Source organism: Camelina sativa, chromosome 4, assembly GCF_030686135.1.
Source record: "Camelina sativa cultivar CO46 ecotype springtype chromosome 4, ASM3068613v1".
Lineage (NCBI taxonomy): Eukaryota > Viridiplantae > Streptophyta > Magnoliopsida > Brassicales > Brassicaceae > Camelina > Camelina sativa.
The window spans coordinates 2,596,419-2,620,221 of NC_141883.1; the positions used below are offsets into that span (position 1 = coordinate 2,596,419).

A 23,803-nucleotide genomic window follows, 5' to 3' on the forward strand; every position below is an offset into this window, starting at 1 on the left:
TCTTCCTTTTTGATCGGCGGGCAATTATGGAAATCAAGGAATGATCTTATCTTTAACAAAGTAAGATGGGAAGCAGAGTTGGTCCTTACTAAGGCTACTGACAATGTTGATAAATGGCTGGCTGCGACACAATCTTCTGCAAAACAACCACGTTGCAACTCTCCGCCACATACATCCCCTCATCCATTGCAATGGAAACCACCTCTAACGGGCCTCGTTAAGGTAAAGTTTGATGGAAGTTTTCAATATCATAATGGTAGCATTGGAGTTGGTTGGATAATCCGTGATGAAAAAGGAACTTATCTCTTATCCGGGAGCTCAAAACTTCAACAAGCATCTAATCCACTAGAGACAGAAGGTCTAACGCTACTACATGCTATTCAGACAACATGGTGTAGAGGATACTGAAGGGTGATAATTGAAGGAGACTGCAAAGCTCTAGACGATCTAATGGAAGGTATAACTATGGATAATCTCCTAATTGATATCCGTAGTTGGGCAGATCTTTTCACTGATATATCTTTTTCCCTAGTGCGGAGAGAGTATAATCAGGTTGCTGATAAGTTGGCTAAGATAGCTCATTATCAAGAAGAAACTACTCGAACTTATTTCTATCCTCCTATGTTTTTACGGAGTTATTTATTTCAAGACCATGTAACCATTTATGATATCTAGTAAGAGACGTTAAAAAAAAAATCGAGGTTTCATAATTTTATAAAAAATATATTTATACTATAAAAGATGGTCAACTCTCTCCATATGAATGACACGTCAGCAGTGGAGAGAATGCCACATGTCAACTCAAATTAAAAGCAAACATATTTAAAATTAAAGAGGAATTTGAAACATCTTTCATGACTTTTATTCTTTTTTTCATATCACAAACAGATTCAATATTTATATAAGAAATCTAGAGAGGTTTAGAATATGTTGATGTTTTCTTTAAGTAAGTAGATACATCACCAAAAGATAAAAATGTTTCGAGAGTAAAACCAAATATTCGCTTCGTTCTCTTAGGATAAACCATGAACATATGGTTTAGGCATTAGAATTTTCTCAACAATTTGAAGAGTTGCAGCAGTGACTGGGAATTTGGTTAATATTGTAGAGAAATTCATGAAAGTGTATCCTTAGAGAAATAAAAATTTATATATGAAAAAGATCGGAGTTTTGTTCACTATCGAATAAAAGATAGTTAAATCAATGATAGCATGTTGGTTGAGGAAAATACAGAGAAAAAAAGAACATGGAAATTAAATGAAATTCTTATTAAAAATTAAATTCTAGAGTTATATTCAAGAAATTGAATAGCTAGCAGGAAGGGAAGTTGTCTATCTTAAGTATAACCATTAAAAAATTAATCAACCTGTATGAAAAACTTTTTGATAAAAGAGAATTTGAGAGTCCCATGGTATTTAGTTGGGAAGCTTAAATACAAATATATCTAAACACCTAAGTTTTAGACAAGAGTTGTAGGATTTTTAAATGTTTTTATCTACCAATCAAATGTGCAAATGGTATGATTATTTTACTTCCTAAAAAAATATGCTAATAATGTTCGTCTACAAAAATCACTTTACAATAAGATTTAGCTTTAATCAAAATTTAGTATTCTTTACCTCCTCAGCAAAAAAACTTTGTTTTGTTTGTTACTATATAATTTTTAATCTTTCAAATATGAAAATATAAGAAGCACAAATAAAGTATTACAATAAATGTATATATACATATATAAACAAACCCGCACGTAGTGCGGGTACTCATCTAATATTGTAAATACGAAGTAGAAACTAGATAATCATTGCGGCCTGGTGTAAATGTTTTTGAAATTTTTGGATAGTATTTTAAGTTGATTGAGTTTATTTTAGATTTATCTTATTAGTATAATTAATATATGTGTTATGTATTTAATATGCTATTTAATTTATTTTGGATATCTGTAAAGTTTAATATATAGATTTGTTAACTTATTAAATTTTAACCCGCGGTACACAGAAAAAATGATATGTGATCATAATATATATGCAGATATATTATAAAGTCGTCGTTTGTGTTAACAAATCATATCTAAAAATAAAGTGATAGAGTGATCATAACACTAAAAGCTATCATTTTTATGTATTTAATATGCTGATGCACTGTAATAATGTATGAAATATATTTTTTTTTTAAAGTTACTCATGATATCCAAATGTGTGTAAATATTAGCTGTTATTCAAAATAAAATAATAATTGACTATAATTTATATAGAAAACATTTTCACCAAATTTAATTACCATGTATCTTCATAAATAAAAATGATAACTTTTGGTGTTTTCATTTACTCATTCATAGCCAGAATTTTACCAGTGAATACAACATTTATGATGGTTTGTAATGATAATTAATCTTGTAGTCTAAGCAACAAATCTCACCAATAAATATTTGTTACTGTATCCAACCAAATGGCATGCCTAAAGATTTTTTTACTTCAAATATGTAATTAATAAATTTTATAAAATTAAATGTGATACCTTATAATTAAATTTTGCCAGCTCATCATTTGTTCTATATAAACGAACTTCTGATAAATCAACACACACCATACAAGATCACTAAAACATAATTCATATACACACATATTTTTTCTTCAATTATGGTGATGAGAAAGAAGCTAAACCTATCTTACATTGAAAATGATTCACTGAGAAAAGCAACATTCAATAAGAGAAAGAAAGGTTTCGTGAAAAAGATCCACGAGCTTTCGTACTCTGCGGAATCGAAGCATGTACTGTGATTTACAGTCCATCCAACTCAGTTACGGAGGCCTGGCCATCGAACTTGGGAGTAAAGAACGTCGTGGAGAAGTTTGAGATGCTGACAGATATGAGGCAAGAGAAAAAAATGGTGAACCATGAAGGCTTTCTCAAACAAAACATATCAAAAGCTATGGGGAATAACAAGAGAAAGATGAAGGACAATGCGGAGAGGATGATGAAAGAGGCCATGTTCGAACTTCTTGGTGGGAAGGCAGATAGATTTAAGCTGACTAACAGACATCGTGAAGATTTGTGTAAGTACATTGATCAGTATCTTAAAGAACTTTATCACCACAAAAATAAAATCCTAAGGCAATCTCATGTTGAATATGGTGAATCATCGGAAGCTGCTACAAATGTCATGGCACCAACATCTTCAGTTGAAGTGAATTCTCAATTCTTTCCAACTTTCAATGTTTCCAACTCTCAATGTTTCCAACTCTCCTCAAGTAACTAATGATTTATGGCCTTTGAGGCCTATAATCTCTTCAATCCAGATACCAGAGGAGGTTAATACTTTTTCCGGTTACAATATTTCTGCTGCTGCTGCCCAACAAGATTACTATCCAGTGATAAATACAGTTGGTGTTTATGATCATAATGCAAATGTTAACCATCTTGGTCATAATCAATATCAACAACATGATGGTATCCGGCGATTGTGCCTCAATATGGAATTGATAATCCGAGTCAAAATCAGGGTCAACAAGAGGAATGATTGGTCTCAGATGACTACCTATCCTGAACAAATGAGTTTTCATTTGATGGATTACATCAATTGTTACTACCGACCGGAAACCCTAGATTATGCATTGTCTTCGTATTTCATGAAATCAAAGTTGTTATGTTATTCCATTCTTGGAGAATTTATAACTCCATTTGTTTTGTATTCAATTATTGCTCCCTTTGTTTCATGTTTTCTAGAATTTTAATTTTGTTTTCACAAAAAAAATAAAAATAAAAAATCCTATTGACCACCTCCACCTCCATGGTCGTCACCACCTCCATGGTGGTCTCCACCTCTACCACCAGACCCACCAGTAGCATCGAATGAACCTTGAGAACCGTTGGGATATACTCCCTCCGTTTCATAATATATGATGTTTATAGAAGTATTTTCGTTTCATAATATATGATGTTTCCAACTTTCTATTCAACTTTTTGACTAATTTTATATTTTATATTATGCTGTCTTGTTTATGATTGGTTAATTTAAAAGTAACTATTTTTTATATGCGTGTTAACTCAAACATCCTATATTTTGAAATGGAGAGAGTATCTTGCACGGGAAACCATCAAACAAAAAAAATCATATTAGTTCATACAGAAACCCTAAATAAAAATTGTGAATATATTAGATAATTACATCACCAAAGTTAAATAAACATAGGTTTAGCATTGCACAAGTAATAAAAGTATTTGAAAAGATATCAAAAGGTACAAGAGGACCCTAAATTTTGTTAAAAAACAATTAAAACTTTTCAAGATCCAAAAAAAAACTAAAAACCATAGAAAAAATCAGATCTATGAACTTCATATATGCTAAAACCCAAAAAATGTATAAAAAAACAAGTGAATGAAGGAAAATTGTGTTTCAAAACCCTACCTTGCCATTTAACTAGAAGAAGGAGAAAGAACAGAAAAGTTATGTGAAAGAAAGAGACGAGGAAAGAGATACATACTTCAATTTGTGGATAATTACACTCATTAATTAAATTGTTATAGATTTACATGGTTCATTTGTGGGTAAGAAACATAATTATTATCTTGTTAGAAAAGAAAAAAAATCAACTTCACACGGCCAACCCCTTTTATTACGAATTTTCTAATTTTGCTATAGTATTTTTAAAACATCTAAATTTTCTCCTACGAGAGTCAGAGTCCATCACCACGTTTTCACGATCCCAAGATCGGTGAAACCGTTTCAACTTCCTCTATAATTTAACTGAGAACTCAGACCCATATCATTATACTCCCATAAATTTTAAATCCTTAAATTTTCTCTGGTGTCTCACGCACCACTGCTATGGAAAGGGACCATCGCCACCCTTTCTGTCCCCGAATCTCTTACCTCTTGAACCTCAACTTCCAATTCCAACCTCATACAGTCATACTGTTAGACGTCTCTGCCACTGGAATAAAGACTTCGATAACAGCCACAAGAGATTTTTTTTCCCAAGAGCAGCCTTAAAGAAAAACTCGACTGGGGAAAGGGATCGGTTGTGCGGAACAGTCGCTTTCCATGCAAAGGGCTCGCATTTTCTACTGTATTTGGGAATTAGAAGGTACCTTTTACAATTATCGTTATTTATTATATTATTACATCCTTACTTAGCGTTAAATTGTTTATAGGAGATTAGAAAATCACTGTTTCAAATAACATGACTTGGAAGAGACTCTGTAGCCATTCGTACGTAGCTTTGAAGCCTTAAATCGTAATAATGGGGTAAGCACTACTGTCTACTGATTAATCATAATGACTCTGATTTGATGATTCACAGGTTCAATACCTTGAACGGAAAAGTGAAACAAGGTTAGTTTGTTACTAATGCAAACCTTTTCTATATATATTATCTTTAATGTACGTGGCAATTAGTTATTTTCCAAATAATTTGAAATAATTTAACAAAATTCACTAAATTAAAACATGAGTAGATGCATCATCACGTATATATTAAGGGGTTTTGTTTATGCAACAGGTTTTTTCCCCTCCAATTTGTGATGATGTGATGATTTTTTAAGAGAACAACATTTTTTTTTTTTTAGGTTTTCGATAAGACATTAGTAATAACATTTTAAAAATATTTAGTTGTTAAAAATATAACTTTTAACATTCTAATATAAATATGGTAAAATTAGAAAATGTTAAAATTTGCATTGAAAATACAAAATATCCACATTTAACACTTTTTTTTGTGTCTTTTAGAATTAAGAAACAAAGGGAGTATTAGGGGATGTATTGAAACCATGATTTTAGAGGATTTTATGTGATTTAGTAAATTTAGAATTTTGATAGATTTTAGAGAAGTTGATATGATTTATGGTAAACTTCTTTCAAATCCCACCTAAAACTATGAGATTTGGATTTCTGTATTTTTAACTAAACAAATCCTACAGAATCACTAAAACTTATTAAAATCCAAATCCACAAACTGTTTTGAATAACAGTGAATTTTAAATTAGATTTTTAATTCATGATTTCAAGAACAGTAGATGTTAAGAGTAGATATTCTTTATTAAAATAATAATAAATAAGAGAAAAATATAAGAGCATTTTCATCAGTCATCCTGTGGAAAAACGGCTTTTTCATACCTCCACAATAGTCTTGTGTTGAATTTATACATTTGACTATTGATCTGGCGTAAACATACATTATGTTGATAGATATTTGAATTTCGTACCCTAACTTTGAAATCAATACCCCAAGTATAATTGTTGTGCCATAACATACAAAAACGTGTTTATCGACTAACACTGTTAAGCTTCCGTTTAATCAAAATGACGTGGATTCCATGTGTGCGCGACGATCCAAACGACGTCGTTTTGGCAAAGCAAAGAATCAAAAATTTTGTCCAAAACGACGTCGTTTTTTATTTCTATCCAAAATCTTTCTTCTTCTCTCCCGAAACTCTCTCTCGCGGCGGAGGAACCCTAGAATTTGGGCGTTTTCAATTTCGAGTCGATCTGAAGCCGAAGGCAATGATTCCCGGGGATGAAGGTGGTTCGGAGGTTGCACCTGGAGATCGAAACCGGTAATTTTCGAAAAATCATTTACGAAATTCCTCATAGTTCATCGATTGATTAGCATTGGATAGTTTGTTGAATTCTATTGTGTAATTGCATCAAAAATGTGTTATAATAGTGGGTATTTGTATAAGTTGTGTATGATTTGTGTGTGTGTATGTTAGAGAAAATCTCGGTTTTGAACAATATTTGGTTTTGTTTTTGTAGACTTGAAGATCCAATTTTCATAATCTTCTATAATGGAAAGTTTGAAGTCGCCAATGGTGCTGTGATTGCATATGTTGGAGGCGAGACTTGTAGTCTTGAATGCAAGGCAGAGACAATATTTACAAACATGGTGGAGTCGATTGGGTTGTATATGATTGGGCAAAGGATACGGTTTAAATACCCCTACGAGATGTTCTCAGAGTTGAAGTTGTTGTATGATGGATCCGATAGTTTCCAGAGAATGTGTTCAGCTGCGCTGTGGACAAGATCAATAGAACTCTATGTGCAGAAGGATGAGATTTGTAATGATGGAGCTGGTGAAGAAGAACACAATGATGATGGAGCTGGTGAAGAAGAACACAATGATGATGGAGTTGGTCAAGAAGGAGTCAATGATGGTGGAGATGGTGAAGGCAACGATAGAGCTTGGTCTGCTAGAGGTAGTGATGAGGAGGATTGTTTCGGTAGAGGAGATGATGATGAGGAAGATGAGGAAGATGAGGCTTGTGATTCTGAGGCCACTCCTCAGAATTCAGATGATGAGGATGGTGGATCCGAAAAACACCTTAGGTACAAAAAAGGCAGTGGAGAGATAAGATTGGGGCAGGTATTTGACAGCATACCTTTGTTCAAGGAAGCTGTTGTTGAGTATGCGCTTAAGGAAGGAACTAATGTGAAGTATTCAAGATGGGGATCTGAGAAATCGGAAGTCATATGCTCTCTTGGTGGTGGTTGCAAATTCAGACTCTATTGTTCTTTTCAAAAAGAACTTAACACATTCCAAGTCATGTACTGCAATGACGTCCATTCATGTGTCCCAAACAAGTATAGCAAGGTAGTGAAGGATGGGGTCATTGCTAAGTTAGTATTGGATGACATTAGGAATGATCCTACTTTCAAGCCGAAGACAATACAAGCAGTAATGGAGGACCGTTACAACTTGGTGGTCACTCCAGATCAATGTAGAAAAGCCAAGACAAAAGCATTGGCAATGATTCAAGCTGAACATGATGAGCAATTTGCTAGACTAAAGGACTACCGTCTAGAGCTACTTGAGTAAGTTTTTCTTTGTAGATTTGCATTTACTTTTTTGAAACCGATTCTCATCTCTTACTTTGCTTATTTTTTTGTCAGTTCTAACCCAGGCTCACTGTTGAAGTGGGAACAATGAGAACGGATGAAGGTATTGAGAAGTTCGACAGGTTCTACGTCTGTTTGGCAGCACTCCGGAAGACATTTGTTGCTCAATGTCGACGCATATTTGGGATAGATGGTTGTTTTTTGAAGAACGATGTCAAAGGTCAACTCTTGGCAGCTATAGGACGAGATGCCAACAACCAGTTCTTCCCTGTTGCATGGGCTATTGTGCCAGTAGAGAATACAGATAGTTGGCTATGGTTTATCCAGCTTCTTAAAACAGACTTGCAACTTGGAGATGGTGAAGGATTTAGTCTCATCTCAGACAGGCAGAAGGTGAGTTGGAGACACTTACTCTCCTAATCTACATTATACTTAAAATATGAGTTTGAGACACTTACTATTTTTATGATAGGGCCTGCTTATTGCTGTGGAACAAGAGTTGCCCAAAGTCGAACATCGTATGTGTGCACGCCACATATATGGGAACCTTAGGAGAGCATATCCGGGTAAAGAGCTGCCTAAACACCTATTTTGGGCTGTTGCCAAAAGTTTCAATAACGCAGACTACAACAGAGCCACTGAAGAACTGAAGAAGTTTGATCAAGGTGTTTATGATGCTGTGATGTCGAAGAATCCAGAGAACTGTAGCCGTGCTTTCTTCGGCTACACATCAGTGTGTGAAGATGTCTCGAATAACTTCTCAGAGTCTTACAACAATACTATCAACAAAGCAAGAGAGATGCCATTGGTAGCAATGTTGGAGACCATAAGGCGACAATGCTTGGTCCGAAATGAAAAGAGAAGAAAGAAGGCTGCAAAGCACAAGGGGAAGTATACTCCGAAAGTGGCCAAGACTATTAAGGAAGAGCAGAGATACTTGAAGTATTGTCAGGTAATCCCCTGCGGTAATGGTCATTATGAGGTGGCAGAACATGTTCATCATGGTTTCAGGGTTGATACGAATGCAAAAACATGTGCATGTAGAAGGTGGAGTATGACAGGAATTCCTTGCCGTCATGTCTTGCGTGTAATTGGGATGAGGAAGAATCTGAAGCCTGAGGATTTTGTTAACTCTGACTGGTATTTGACATCAAGATGGGTGGCTCAATACAATGAGACAATGAGGGGATTAATGGTATGTACTTCTGGAGAAAATCGGGTGAAACAGAGATTCAACCACCACCTAGAGAGCCAACTAAAGGGCGGACAAAGATACAAAAACGAATCAAGGGCAAAAATGAATCTCCAAAGAAAAGGAAAAAGAAAGCAAAGGTTGTAGAAGATGTCGCTCCACCAAAGAAGATTAAAATTAGCAGAGCAGGAATTATTTTGCGTTGTGCTAACTGTAGCACGGTAGGACATAACACAAAAAGTTGTCCTAATCTTGGGGTCCATCGCTATAAGCCAAGGAAAGCACAAGGGAAAGGTCCAAGTCAAGCAAGTCAACCAAGCCAATCAAGCCAACCATCACAGATTTCACTTGCTGATTAGTTGTTTTATAGCTTATGATTAGGATGGTTCAAAGTTTTAGGATCATGTTGTTTGGATTGAATGTTTAGGATGATGGTTTTTTGGTATATGGTTTAAGATGTAGGATGCTTGTTTTTTGTCTACTTATTGAATCGGATGTTGTTTAAAACTTTGTCATCTAAATGGAATCATCTAAAACAACACTCTTTATAGCATTTTAGCTCCATTAGCATTACATAAACATATTGCTCCATTAACATTGGTAGCAAGTCAAGACATGTTTTGCTTATTGCTTAAAAGATTAAAGCATATACAACAAACATGACTACACTACACACAATCAAATTTTTGAAGCTACGTAATGCTTGAATCTCTTTCTCACAACAAACGATCATGGCTTTGAGTTCTCCAATCTCCTTCTCACATCCTTGTGCAACAGCTTTTATGCCTTCTATTTCACTTCCATTGCTATTCATTGCTAGACTCTTCATCTCAGCTTCCACATCATGTAAGCCTTTCTCTAAGCTTCCCACATCTACTTGTATCTTCTCAACAACACTCTCAACCTCTTCAATCTCTTCCACCATAGATAAATCAGTCCATTTGAACAAATGACCACAATTCTCCTTTGAGCCATAAGGACAACAATAGAATAACCTCCCTGGATTCTTCAATGTTTCCGAAGTTTTGATTACAGACACTGCACCACATCTACATTTTCTAGGTATCCCTCTTTCTTGTCCACGACGATTGTAGCTCGCTTTCAACCCATAGCCAAATTTCCAAATCAAAATTCGCATATATATTATCGAAATTGAATAATTAAAATCAACCAAAACAATAATTATTACTTACCAGAACTAGATGATGAATACATACGATAACCTACTTCAGATCGACTCGAAATTGAAAACGCCCAAATTCTAGGGTTCTTCCGCCGCGAGAGAGAGTTTCGGGAGAGAAGAAGAAAGATTTTGGATAGAAATAAAAAAACGACGTCGTTTTAGACAAAATTTTTGATTCTTTGCTTTGCCAAAACGACGTTGTTTGGATCGTCGCGCACACGTGGAATCCACGTCATTTTGATTAAACGGAAGCTTAACAGAGTTAGTCGATAAACACGTTTTTGTATGTTATGGCACAACAATTATACTTGGGGTATTGATTTCAAAGTTAGGGTACGAAATTCAAATATCTATCAACATAATGTATGTTTACGCCAGATCAATAATCAAATGTATAAATTCAACACAAGACTATTGTGGAGGTATGAAAAAGCCGTTTTTCCGTCATCCTGTGGTGGGTGTCAAACTAATAAAAAGCAAAAAAGTAATAAAAATGTGATGAGAGAGAGACAAGATCTCGGCTTTTTGGTCTCTTTAATTTCGTTGTTAATTCTTTACCTAGATAATTGACTAGCTATAGGCCAAAGTTAAACATAAACATAAAACCATATATAGCTTGTAGGAAGACGAGGGGCGTTGTGGTCGTGGTCGTATAAACTCAAATAAATGCCAAAAAAACACAAAACAAAGCATCCGAGGAAGAGCGTCTCTCAAGTATGTGATCAACTTTTGGTCTCTATAATTAATTTTGTTGTTAAAGCATGTTTCATCTCCATTTTAAGCTATGTTTCATAACCATATATCCCTCCGGTGAACAACGTGATACACGCGGGGACAACACAAATTCTTTTATCAACACTTTATATAATAACGACAATGCACATAAGAGAAAATGGGAGAACGTACGTAGCCTAAGGAATCCTCTCTACATACTGAACCATAAAAAATCCTTGTATTTTTCCTTATGTTTCAGTTAAATTTTTTTTTTTTTTTTTTGAATTACTAAGAGGTTCCAGGCCTAGGCCCGTACATACCATCAGACCAGAGACCAGAGCATTTTATATGGCCCCTTCCCAAGCGCCGTCCTTCGAACCAGCGATTTCTAGACTTTGCGAGAAAGTCTTTACCAGTTGAGCTATCGACGCTTAGTATGTTTCAATTAAATAGCAAACCATTTTCAAAAACTATTGGCTAAAAACTCATCCATTAACCTCTTATATTACAAGAGGCCCAAATCAACACTGAAAAACATTAACCGCCAAACGGAAAGAATGGATTTCTATAACTTTCCAACACCGTATTGCTGACCTCAAAAGGCTACTAACAAATTTCAAGTTAATGATATTTCCATTCATTAGGTTGTTACTGGACCAGCAATGATCAAGCCATAACGATTGCTCAATAGCCAGACCTTAACCAGCCATATCATGCACGTTTTCTAACCCAACTAATTAACCCCAATAGTAGCCACACAAATGTAAAACCTCAGAAGTTATAAGCGACAACTGTAATAGAGAAAGGGCCTAGTACTCCAGTTCTGATAAATTATTTGTAAATTAAATTAAAGAAGATTCCGACTGATATGGTATGTTGTTAAACACTGATTTCGAAGTGATGAAAAGTTAGAGAACAACGTAACTGTTATAAATGCTTAATTTGGTCCCCGACGTGACGAGGGAATTGTACTCCACTAGCATCCTCTTAAATTAAATATGAAAGATTAATTACTTAAAAACTCATAAAAATCTCACTATAGTTAATACATTAAGTTTATAGGTGAAAAAAAGATATATAAGTTGTATTTTAGTTTATAATTCTATATCTAATGTAACCATAGGTATCTTTTTATATATATTCTAATATAATAACAATAGTTTCTTTCTAATAAGATAATAACTATAGTGTCTTTTTAATAAACATTAAATATGCATGGTACCCCGATTCTATTTGTGTTTTTTATTAGAAAGGGTTCTCCAATTATATTTGTTAAAAGAATAATAGCACAATTGACCGACTCTTAAGATTTATAAATATAAACATTCCAAAAACCATCTCTCTTTCAAAGTAAACAATGTCTTCGAAAAAGATTGTGTTGACAAGCTCTGATGGCGAGTCTTTCGAAGTTGAGGAAGCGGTGGCAAGAGAAATGCAGATCGTAAGGCACATCATCGAAGACGGTTGTGCTACTAACGCAATCCCGCTTCTAAATGTTACAGGAATGATCCTCGCCATGGTTATCGAGTATTGCAAGAGACACGTCGATGATGATCATGTAGCAACTGAGGATGCGAAGAAGAAGCTCAAGGATTGGGACGAAGAGTTCATGAAGAATCTTGATGTTGATACGATCATTAGCCTCGTTGTCGCTGCTGACTATATCCATGTGTGACGGTCTCTTCTTGATCTCACTTGTCAGGGCGTTGTAGATTTTATCATAGACAAGAGAGTAGCTTTTAGTTTAGTTTTTTTTTTTTTTCCCATACATGATTTAATTTGGTGAACGACTTATATGTTTCTGTTTCTCAAGTGTCTGATCAACTTTTTGGTCTCTTTAATACGTTGTTAATTCCTTACCTGACTAGGCCAAGGTAAACATAAACATAAAACCATAGCTTGTAACACAAGATATTCTTCTAAATTCTAATCCTAATTGTCCAATCTCTTTGAGAAAAGAACATTAAGTAGGTATATTTCAGGGGAGGACGATCAATTAGGGAATTCCAAAAGTTCAATAGTATATATATTTCAGGGAAGACGATCAATTAGACCTAGGAACGTGATGTGCGTGTACATATTTTTTTTATTTTAAGAGATTTTATATTCACGGAATTCGATGAATATAAACAAAAAACACAAAAAACATTGAGCATATCAGCCATTGGTTAGGTGGATGACCTTTGGACCATTTCCAGCCCATATCCATTCCTATTTCCAAATTCCGTTTTGAAGAAAAAACTTTCTCTAATCCAACTTTATTTTCATCTCCAAAATAGAAATCTTTATAATTCATCTTTATATTTGAAATTTTTTAAGTCATTTCTCCATTTTGGAGTTGTGTTTTTTTATTTCTAAATCAATCCTTTAAATTTATATATAATTATATTTTATATATAAATAGAGCTAATTATTATTATTTTATACCTAATTTATAAATAATAATTTCAAATTCAACAATAAAATATATTACATAGAAAATAGATAATACAAAAAGTACAAAATAGTATAACTACCATAAAAAATTAAAATACATAATATGACTTAAACTAAAGATTAAAAACAACTTAATACAACAAAGACTAATAATTAATGAATGTTGTGCAATGTATTGTTGTTCAATAATAAATTTTATAAGATGCTAACTTTTTATTTTTGCTAAAATAAAATAATTGGAACAAATTTGTAATTTTAATATATAAAAGATTATTATATAAATTAATAATAAAATATGAAAATAATATTTTAAAAATATTCCTTTTTTGGAGTCAAATGCGAAGAAATAAATTGGAGTAAAACCCATCTTTAAAATGAAATTACACCAAAATATAATCAAAAATAAAGAATCCTGTTGGAAATCTCTTATGAGTCTCAAAGAGTCAAAGTATTCCTTTCTTGGAGAGTTGGAGGCACAAGCAAAGCAACGTGTACAAATAACCAGAAATCGTGCGACCTTTTTTTTTCCATTAGTGGTATATGGTATACCATAAAATAGGTGTGTAAGGTTAAAACTCTTAACAAAATAATACTAGGCTGTTATTATATAATTCAATAATATCTAATTTATATAGAAGAGAAAAATAAATTTATTGATTTTAATTCTAACAAATATGGAAAAACTAGAAAATGTTATACAAAAATTGCATTAAAAATACGAAATATTCACATTTAACACTTTTTCCTTAAATTAAGAAACAGAAGACTATTAGTCAATTTCTAAAAAATTTTCTGGAATATATTTTACGAAACGATTTTTTGAATAAGAATTTGCGTTTCTTTTCCTTTTTTTCTTTTTGTGAGAAAAGGAAATAACATGTTAATTACCCCAATTCTATTGTTTTTTTTTTCTGAAAAAGGGTTCCCCAAGTCTATTTGTGAAAAGGATTATTGCACAATTGACCGACTCTTACATTTATAAATATAGACATCCAAAAACCCTCTCTCATTCAAAGTAAACAATGTCTTCGAAAAAGATTGTGTTGACAAGCTCTGATGGCGAGTCTTTCGAAGTTGAGGAAGTGGTGGCGAGAAAAATGCAGACCGTAAGGCAATCCCGCTTCAAATGATTGAAGACGACTGTGCTACTAACGGAATCCCGCTTCAAAAAGTTACAGGAATGATCCTCGCCATGGTTATCGAGTATTGCAAGAGACACGTCGATGATGATCATGTAGCAACTGAGGATGCGAAGAAGAAGCTCAAGGATTGGGACAAAGTGTTCATGAAGAATCTTGATGTTGATACGGTCATTAGCCTCCTTGTCGCTGCTGACTATCTCAATGTGTGATGGTATCTTCTTGATCTCACTTGCCAGGCCGTTGCAGATTATATCATAGAAAAGAGAGTTAGAGGAAGTTCGAGAAATCTTTAACTTCGAGAACAATTACACACCCGAAGAAGAAGAAGAGATTCACAAGGCACACTCTTGGGCTTTTGAAGATCCAAAAAACCCTAGCTTCTAGTTTAGTTTTTTTTTTCTTTTTCTTTTTCCATATATGATTTAATTTAGTGAATGACTTATATGTTTCTGCTTCTCAAGTGTGTGATCAAATTTTAGGGTCTCTTTAATAGCGTTATTCATTCCTTACCTAGATAATTGACTAGGCTAAGTTAAACATAAACATAAAACCATAGCTTGTATCACAAGATATTCTTCTAATCCCAAGTCCAATCTCTTTGAGAAAAGATCATAAGTAAGAAGACGAGGGTTGTCGTGGTGGTCGGAGAAATTATAATTTAGGAGACGTAAGGAAAGCAAACAGATGCACAATAAACAATTAATGCCACTCCCTGATTGTATCGGCAAAATTGGATGCCAAAAGGACACCATCCGAGGAAGAGCGTGAGCGGAGCATGTTTCTTATACTTTTATCCCTCCGGTGAACAACGTGGTGGAAAATAACGACATGGAAAACAAAAACTCTTTCATCAACACTTTTATAAAATAATAACATATTACGACCAAATCTAGTTCGTTTTTTGGTTACATCAAAAGAAAAAAACTTAACAAATGAATTATTATGTCTTAATAAAATTTGGGTCGGTTCGTAAATCGACGGGAAATTCCTTGCTTTCAAAACTTTTAACGTCGGTTTACTTTGTGACATTATTAAACGGATGTGTCCCATCGTTTTTCTTGTAGTGTATAGAATATCTTGTTAGCCTCTTTTTGTATATGTGTTGTACTCTTCTTCTTCAATCAATAAGAGATCATCATCAATCGACGTCAATGATGATCATGATTCAACTGAAGGAGATGGTGCAGCTGAACCTCTCTTTGACAAAAGTATATTGAGTAGGAAGACAAAGGAAGTTGTGGTTGTGGTCGTGGTCGTAGTCTGGAGAAATTATATTTAAGGACACTAAAGGAAATCAACTGATTAAATGACTCAAGAAAAAATACCACTCCCTGGTTGTCTTGACCGTATAAAACTCAAATAGATGCCAAAAACACAAAACAAAGCATCCGAGGAAGATCGTTTCTCAAGAATGTAAGATCAACTTTTTTGGTCTCTATAATTAATTTTGTTGTTAAAGCATGTTTCATCTCCATTCTAATCTTATCTGATAGCTATATAAGAAACCATACCTCTCCGGTGAACAACGTGATACACGGACAATACAAACTCTTTCATCAACACTTTATAGAATAACGATAGAATGTGATATATGACTGCACCTAAGGAAAATTACGAGAACGTAGCCTAAGGTTAATCCTCTCAATACGTGTGTTAAATTTCTTACAGCAAGTGGACGGATGATCGGCAAATAAGATATAATTAACTAGTAGTAATACTGTGTGTGATACAAAAAACTATAAGTTGTATTTTAGTTTAAGTCCAATCCTATATTTTAATACAGAATAGCCAATAGGTACCATTTTTATATTAAAAATAACAATAGTTTCTTTTTAATAGAAACATTAAGTTACAAAATACCAAAATAGTATAACATCTATAATAAGACATTTATCGTTACATAGATAATACTAATAATAAATAAACAAAATGAATATATCCTACTATATTAATTGGTAAGTACAAATATGAAACTAATTTTAAAATGTGTAAAAAATTACATTCAATTGCCATTAGAAAAATTTGATTGAGCTTAGTTAATTAATTATATAAAGGTAATTAGTTAAAAAAATAAAAAACGCTGTCAGATCAAATATAAAAAAATCTAAAAAAATATAATTTTTTTTTCTCCCTCTAATAAATTATGGACGAAAATTACTAAATATTTTTTTTAAAAATATAAACCAATCAGAATTTCAAAAACTAAGATTTTATATCCAAGTACACAATAAAATTATTTTTAATAACAAAATTTCAAAGATTTTGTTAAAATTTCAAATTATGATTCTCCTATCATTTTTATTTTATTTTTATTTACTAATTGTTTGGAATTTTCATATAATACTTATGGTTAATAAAATGCAGAATTTTTTCTGCATATGTTGTAATTTGAATTTTTTAAAATGAAGATATATTACTCAATCTATAAGAAATGTGTGTTTTAATTTCCACATTGGCGAGTTGGTAAAACTAAATTTATATAGATGATAAATTAATCATTTTTATTTGTTCACAATTATAATATTAAAATTACTCCTTCATATTTCACAAAATAATGATGCAAATACAACAACCAAACAATATAAAACTGTAATATACATCAAAAATAAAATACTGTAATATTCAAAAATAATTAGTATTTAAAAAGATTAATAAATTTACAGAACAATTAAAAATAAATATTATCTCAAACAAAATAATTTTTAAAAAAATTATAACAATAATTTTTGTTATTATACTAGAATTTTTTTTTAAAATGTTGATCCGTGCTGTAAGCAAGAGATATCTCTTAGTTTATATATGTTAAAGAAGTTTATTGAATCAACTAGATAAGCCCAGAATTTTTATCTGCGATTAAGCCCCAAATTATTAAAAGTAAAACCTAGTTAAAGTAGGATTTGGTTTTTCCTATTATGTTTGGCACTTGGAAGAAAAAAGAAGAAACACATGTTTTCCAATTGTGAAAGGAAAACACAATTAACCGACTCTTAAACTTTATAAATAGAACTTCTTCGACTCCTCTTTATTCTATTCATCATTCAACAATCTCTCTCATTCCAATAGCTTTTGCATAATTCATAAACAATATGTCTTCGAAAAAATTTGAGTTGGTGAGCTCTGATGGCGAGAAAACTGCAGATCGTAAGGCACATGATCGAAGATCCCGCTTTCAAACGTCACCGGAAAGATCCTCTCCATGGTGATCGAGTATTGCAAATCACACGTCAATGTTGTAGATGCTGAAGAAGAGAGCAAGGAAGACAAGGAGAAGAAGGAAGCTGATTCAATGTCTGAAGAAGAAGCCGCGAAGATCAAGGAATGGGAAGCAGAGTTTCTCAAGGATAAAGATCTGGCGACAGTCTTCCAACTCATTCTCGCTGCTAACTATCTCAACGTCAAAGGCCTTCTTGATCTCACTTGCCAGAACGTTGCAGATCACATCAAAGACATGACGCCAGAGGAGGTTCGTGTGATCTTTAATATCGAGAACGATTTCACACCCGAAGAAGAAGAAAAAGTTCGCAAGGAGAACTCTTGGGCTTTTGAGGAACCAGCTGCTCCAAAACCCTAACTTTTTTTTTTTTTTTTTTTTGTTAACTAGGAGGAGTTCGGGCCTGGACCTTAATCTCTCCCATGGCCCGGGACCAACCTTTGCTAATACCTTATGACATGGCGTAAAGCATCCCTCCCACCAGGAATCGAACTAGGGAGCACAAAGATCCAACTCCTGCACTTAAACCATTAGCCCACTACATCGGTGGTTTATTTTTTTATTTATTTTAGATTAAGTTGGGTTTAGTGAATATAGATGAGTTATTTAAATTTTGATTGATTTGTTTATATTGCACCTTTAAACATTGCTTTTTTAAGACATATTATAAACTAACTTATAAGTTTGAATTTTTAATCCGTAAGATAAGCTCGGAAAAGCCCGAAAAGTCTTGTATCCCTCTTAGAGGCGAGTTGGGCTTTGAAATATAGACTTGAAAATATTTTGGCTCGGGCCGAGAAGGGTTCAAATATATGCGGAGTTTGCGGATTTCGGGCCGGACCGGGCCGAGCCAGCCCGATTGACACCTCTATGTGCCACATCACGTTCTCTTTCACTTCATAGACCTTTGCCAACATAATAAAAAAAAACACGACGACTCTAATTGTGTGTTCTTCTCCTTCACACTATAAGACTGCTCTTGGATTCAGTTAGAGAGAAGAAACAAAAGAATTGTCACAAAGTTTTGCCTTCAATGAAACAAACATAAAGAGAAGAAAACGCACGACTCGTGCGGCAGGAGACATAGAAGAAGCATAAGTCATTGTTAAAGAGGCAAAGAAAACTTACCAAATTCACCTTTGATTAATTCGAACAAGAATTTCATTTGAAATCAAATTCTCCGGTTATCGAGAACTCTTTGGAAGAAGAGGCGAGGCTAAAAATTAGAATAGGGAAGAAATTTGGAAAGATAGAATAGAGAGAGAGAAGGAGAAAGCAGAGAGAGAGAAACACATAGTGATATGAAGAAGAAGAAGGAAGAAGAGAAGAGAGACATATAGATATCAATTCCTCATGTAAGCCCCTCCCTAACCACACAATTGACGTCTGATATAAAAAAGATTAAAAAATTTACAAAAGAGCAACTTCGGCATGACAAAGTTCATTAATCTATTTTAGAATCGCAGGTCCAATCGAGGTAAAGATGTCGTTTTTATTCAAGCTTTTAGGGTTGATTCAAGAAGAAATATTAGAGTTTGCGTAAATTGACTCACCTCTTCTTTGTTGACTTAGGTCTTAAATGAAGATGATATTGAGCAGATTGCTGCTTTGGATCAGAACATTTTCTTTTTTCAAGGTTTAGTACAATACATATTACTTACTACTACTTCTAGAACTCTCTATATGAAAATTATCATTTTTTCTTTTCCTTTTGATCTTAGTAAATTTCAAAAGCTTCATCTTTGGTTTATGTCGGATTTATGAGACAAAAGATTGAAGTGGCTAAACCTAAAGTACTCTAAGAGATCCATCAAGAACATTTAAAATGTAGACATCAAAGAGTAATATGTTTTACTGTTCTAGAAAGTTTGTGAGTGAGAAACTAATCAAGAACTAATGGTTTGTAATCACTAAACTTAGTTGGTAATAAAATTTAAAATCTATTCACTACAAGAAAACATGGAATTGCCGACTGAAAGTTGCGACCTAAAACACAGTCGCTAAATTGCTATTGCTATTGTTTTGCTACTCAATGGCTACTAAAATAAAACAGTCGCCTAATAGATGCTAGTTCAAGACTGATGCATAATATCGCAGTGTAGTCGCCAATTTGTGACTAGTTTGGAGACCAATTTGACAGTCGCCAAACATTGCGATTAAACAGCTATTCTTTAGCGACTGTTTTATTTAATTTGGGCTTTAAACCAAATTTGGACCGTAACAAAACGGCTCAAACCCAAATTGTTTCTCTTCTTCCCCGAGAAAACCCTAATCCCTCAAATCTCTTCTCAATTGTTTCTCTTCTTCTTTCGTTTATTCCTCAAAACCCTAATCCCTCACATCCCCAACTCAATCGAAAAACGCCATAGTCCCTCCTTGTATCTCTCAATTGCTCTCAATCGTACTACTTCCTCCAGACCCAGATCCAAAACCCTATTCCTCATTATTCCCCTCGTCGCTTTCTCTCTACTACGCCTTCAAGCTATAACGCTGCCGTTTCTATTGCCGTTGATGTCTCCTTTTATCTCACACGATCCCAGTTTCGGGTTACTAACAGAGATGGGCTTGTGATTCTTTCTGCAAAGAGTTCAGGTTAAAGTTTCAAACTTTCTTCTAGCTTCACTTTACATATTTCCTGTTCAACTATCTCAAGATGTCTCTAAGTTTAGGTTTGGTTCTCGGCTGAGATCAAAGTGTTTCTTGCCAGATGTCTTTTTTAAAGCTAATGAAGTTTTCAAAAGGTTTTATTTATAGTTGGCTAGATGACTCTGATTTTCTTAATTCACCTATTGTTTCTTGTGCTTCTCTCTACGCTGCTAGATTTGTTTGGTGAATCTGAAGTTTTGAATTAAGACTTGAGCGTTGCTCTGCAAAGAAGGGAAGCAAGAGAATCATCATTGTTGTGTTGTTCTCTAATTTCTATTTAAGAATTAGTAAAATCTGCTTGAAATTGGAGAACAATAACAGAAGAATTTTACTTCTTGGTTTGCAGGTGTAGTCGACAGCAGGTTAGTCCATATATCCAATACCGTTGATATCTTGCAGGTGTTCTTTACTGAGCTGGATCATGAGGAAGAAGAAAAATTGTGAAGGACTGGTTAGTTATTCGTCTTTACACATAAATGAACAAATGTTCTGGAGATTGAAAAAGTAAAGAACCTTTGATTCATGTTTTAACCTCCGATGTTTGCAGGAACGAAGGTAAATTGTTGTAAGAAGTGCAAGTGACTATCTCGGTTCAAGAAGTTTGTCTATGTTCTCGATGAACACTTGTAGGACATGCTCGAAAATGAGTTTTATGTTGGTGCTTACAAGGTATATTCACTTGGCTTTTAATGTTTTGGTATTATAAAGGGTTGAATCTTTATTTTTCAATAACTCTTGTGTTTTTCTAGTGCTAACAAAACTCATATTTCTTGTAGTGGTGGGTCTCATGTTATATCATTGTTTGCAGTAAAGTTCATTATCAAGTCCCTTAGGATTCTGGAGCTTGTTATTGAAGTTCCAGAGACAGCAACTGTAGGCTTACTGAAGGTGCGTGATTTATTTGTCTTTTCCTGTCCGTCTCTTTAGATGTTTCGGTTCTGCTGTGTGCAATGATCAATGTTATTTCATAACATTAGTCATGATACTTAATACTTTGCGGTGAAAGAGGCTGTTACTGCTTTACTCGGTGGTGGAATACGTATTGGGGTGTTAGTCCAAGGGAAGAAGGTTAGAGATGACAGCAGCTGTACCTCTTTGCTCTGAAACTCCTGTTGTTTCTATGCCAACCGATTCCACTTCCTGTACCTCTTTGCTCTGAAACTCATAAAAACATTTTTAATGACTGTTTGGATGTTTTCTGGAACTTATGTTGGTTGTAAAATTAAACTTATGTCTTTGTTTGATTTCATGTTTGTTATGTTTTAGTTATAGTTTTCATAATCAGTTTTGGTATTACAAAATCAAATAATTATTTTTTACCTGATTTTTTTTAAAAAACATGATAATTAAACAGTCGTAAAACAGTCACCAAAACGTACACAAAACAGTAACCAAAACAGTCGCAAATGAGTAACCAGATCGATCGCTAAACCGTTGCAATTCAGTCGCTAAATTTAGCGACTGTTTGGCGAGGGAAGAACGACCACAATTACCAGTCGCCAATTAGTAGCTCGGTGTCAACTGTTTAGCGATTGATTATTTTAGCGACGCACTGTTTACTGACTACGTATGTCAGTCGCCAATTAGTCGTTACTAAGTAGTTTGCGACTATATAGTGATTGTTTTTGTAGTCGGCGATTCCATGTTTTCTTGTAGTGATTCAGAAACTAAGTTTATGAAATAAAAAAAACTCAAGTATCATGATGATGTAAATAATAATAATAATAATAAAATACTATTGAAATTATCAAAAACTTATGAATTGCTTCCAAATAACATATATTAAATTATGAATCGAGAAAAACAAAACAGAAAAATTTGAAAAAAATAATATAAAAAATTAATCCCGCGGCGTAGCGCGGGTACCAACCTATTAATAATAATATTGCAAGTTCATTACCATAAAAAATTAATCCGCAGCGTAGCGCGGGTACCAACCTAGTAATTTTAATATTATCAACCTATTAAACTCTTATTTTATTTTTCAAAACTAACTAATTTATTTCGTTTTAATTCTAATAAATATGGTATAATTAGAAGAAAAAATGTTAAAATTTGCATTGAAAATACGAAATATCCACATTTTTAAAACTTTTTTTTGTTTCTCAAAAATTAAGAAACAAAGGGAGTATTTGTAAACTTGTAAAGAAGTTTCTGGAATGTATACTTCACTAGGATTTGTGTCAAGAAAACTAGTTTGGTATCAAAGGTTTTCTTACTTTATTCATTGGACGACACACCATATATATACATTCTGCAAATGTTATTAACCTAGGTTATTAACATAAATTACATTATAGTACTTATAAAATAATATATTTACACCTAAGGTTTTTCTGCATTCAATACCCTCACAAGTTGGAGTATGGAGGTCACAAATACCCAATTTGGACAGGAAATTGTCAAACTCTTTGCGGTCAAGAGCTTAGTAAGAATATCAGCGAGTTGAATCCATATGGAGACATATTGAAGAGCGATCACACCTCGAATAATTTCATCACGGATAAAATGGCAATCCGACTGGATATGCATAGTATGTTCATGGAACAGCAAATTCTTGCTAATATGTATGGCGGATTAATTATCACAATGAAACTAAACAGAATATGGGCATTTAACACCAAGAAACGTAAGTAACTCACACAGCCAAAGAATCTCACAAACTGTTTCAGCCATTGCCTTATATTCTGTAACGTCCGCGAACCAAAACTCTGCGTTTTGGGGGTGGGTGTCGATGGTGGTGTCGGTCGACACCAAGGTTCTCTGGTTCGACCAGAATGTTGTATGCGTCGATTTGGTTCGGTTTGGTTTTGGAAAACCATTGAACTGGGTTACTTAAGTGTTTATCGACGAAAGGAAGGGTTTTTGGTTTGTCTTTGTCGCCATTTCTCGTTTTTTGAGAGTCAAAGGGAGAAAACCTTGATTTTGAGCTTTTGAGAGAGATTTGTGAGATTCCTTGCTGTTTCTTGAGAGATCCAAGGCTGGGAAGGAGTTAGAAGCTTGCTAGGAAGGTTGGATTCGTTGCTGTTGGTCTGAATCTTCCTGCAAAGAGGTGAGTGCATGACCATGGCTAATCTAAGCCTTTGATTTCCTTGTTCTTGCTTGTGTGTTGTTGTTTTGTGTGTTTTCTTGCTGGGGATTGGTTGCTACAGGTTCCTAAAGACGTATTTGGCTTGGGTTTTGAGTATTGGACGACTTGGAAAGATGTTGGGAAGCGAGATTCGACTCTCGGCTTCGAGCGGATCGTGGTTGCAGAGGGAGTGTCGATCGACACCACTTGGTGTCGGTAGACACCAGCAAATTGGGCATCGATCGACACTATGGGGTAGTGTCGGTCGACACCAAGGCCAATGTCGGTCGACACTTGGCTGGTGACGGTCGACACCTCCCTTCCAACGAGATGATGTTTGATTTTCTGGTTTGTTTTGTCTTGTTTGTTTATTGTTTA

The 23,803-nt window shown here is 34.0% G+C and overlaps 2 protein-coding genes and 3 pseudogenes across 2 annotated transcripts; 4 read left to right on the forward strand and 1 right to left on the reverse strand.

Moving 5' to 3' along the window:
* The first annotated feature begins 2,634 nt into the window (after positions 1 to 2,634).
* Positions 2,635 to 3,544, forward strand: LOC104783474 (agamous-like MADS-box protein AGL80; annotated as a pseudogene).
* A 2,955-nt stretch (positions 3,545 to 6,499) lies between these two features.
* On the forward strand, positions 6,500 to 8,251 carry LOC147945253 (uncharacterized; annotated as a pseudogene).
* Positions 8,252 to 8,303: 52 nt separating this feature from the next.
* Positions 8,304 to 9,196, forward strand: LOC109124947 (uncharacterized). The gene has a single exon (XM_019244034.2). It carries the CDS (start codon positions 8,352 to 8,354, stop codon positions 9,168 to 9,170), a length of 819 nt encoding a protein of 272 aa, XP_019099579.2. The 5' UTR covers positions 8,304 to 8,351; the 3' UTR covers positions 9,171 to 9,196.
* A 435-nt stretch (positions 9,197 to 9,631) lies between these two features.
* On the reverse strand, positions 9,632 to 17,870 carry LOC147945254 (uncharacterized). Its single transcript, XM_087509172.1, has 2 exons — positions 17,720 to 17,870; positions 9,632 to 10,121 (listed from the first exon to the last, which is right to left on the reverse strand). Exons 1-2 carry the CDS (start codon positions 17,868 to 17,870, stop codon positions 9,655 to 9,657), a joined length of 618 nt encoding a protein of 205 aa, XP_087365298.1. The 3' UTR covers positions 9,632 to 9,654.
* Positions 14,379 to 14,882, forward strand: LOC147945255 (SKP1-like protein 17 pseudogene; annotated as a pseudogene).
* Positions 17,871 to 23,803: the final 5,933 nt, after the last annotated feature.

Bases quoted from the DNA above. Each gene is read 5' to 3' on its own strand.
- LOC109124947 (XM_019244034.2), top strand. From the start codon at position 8,352: ATGTGTGCACGCCACATATATGGGAACCTTAGGAGAGCATATCCGGGT.
- LOC147945254 (XM_087509172.1), bottom strand. From the start codon at position 17,870: ATGAGTTGGAAGACTGTCGCCAGATCTTTATCCTTGAGAAACTCTGCT. The intron at 10,122-17,719 runs GTGATTTGCAAT...ATGGGTTGAAAG, and splicing joins AGCATCTACAACATTGACGT to CGAGCTACAATCGTCGTGGA.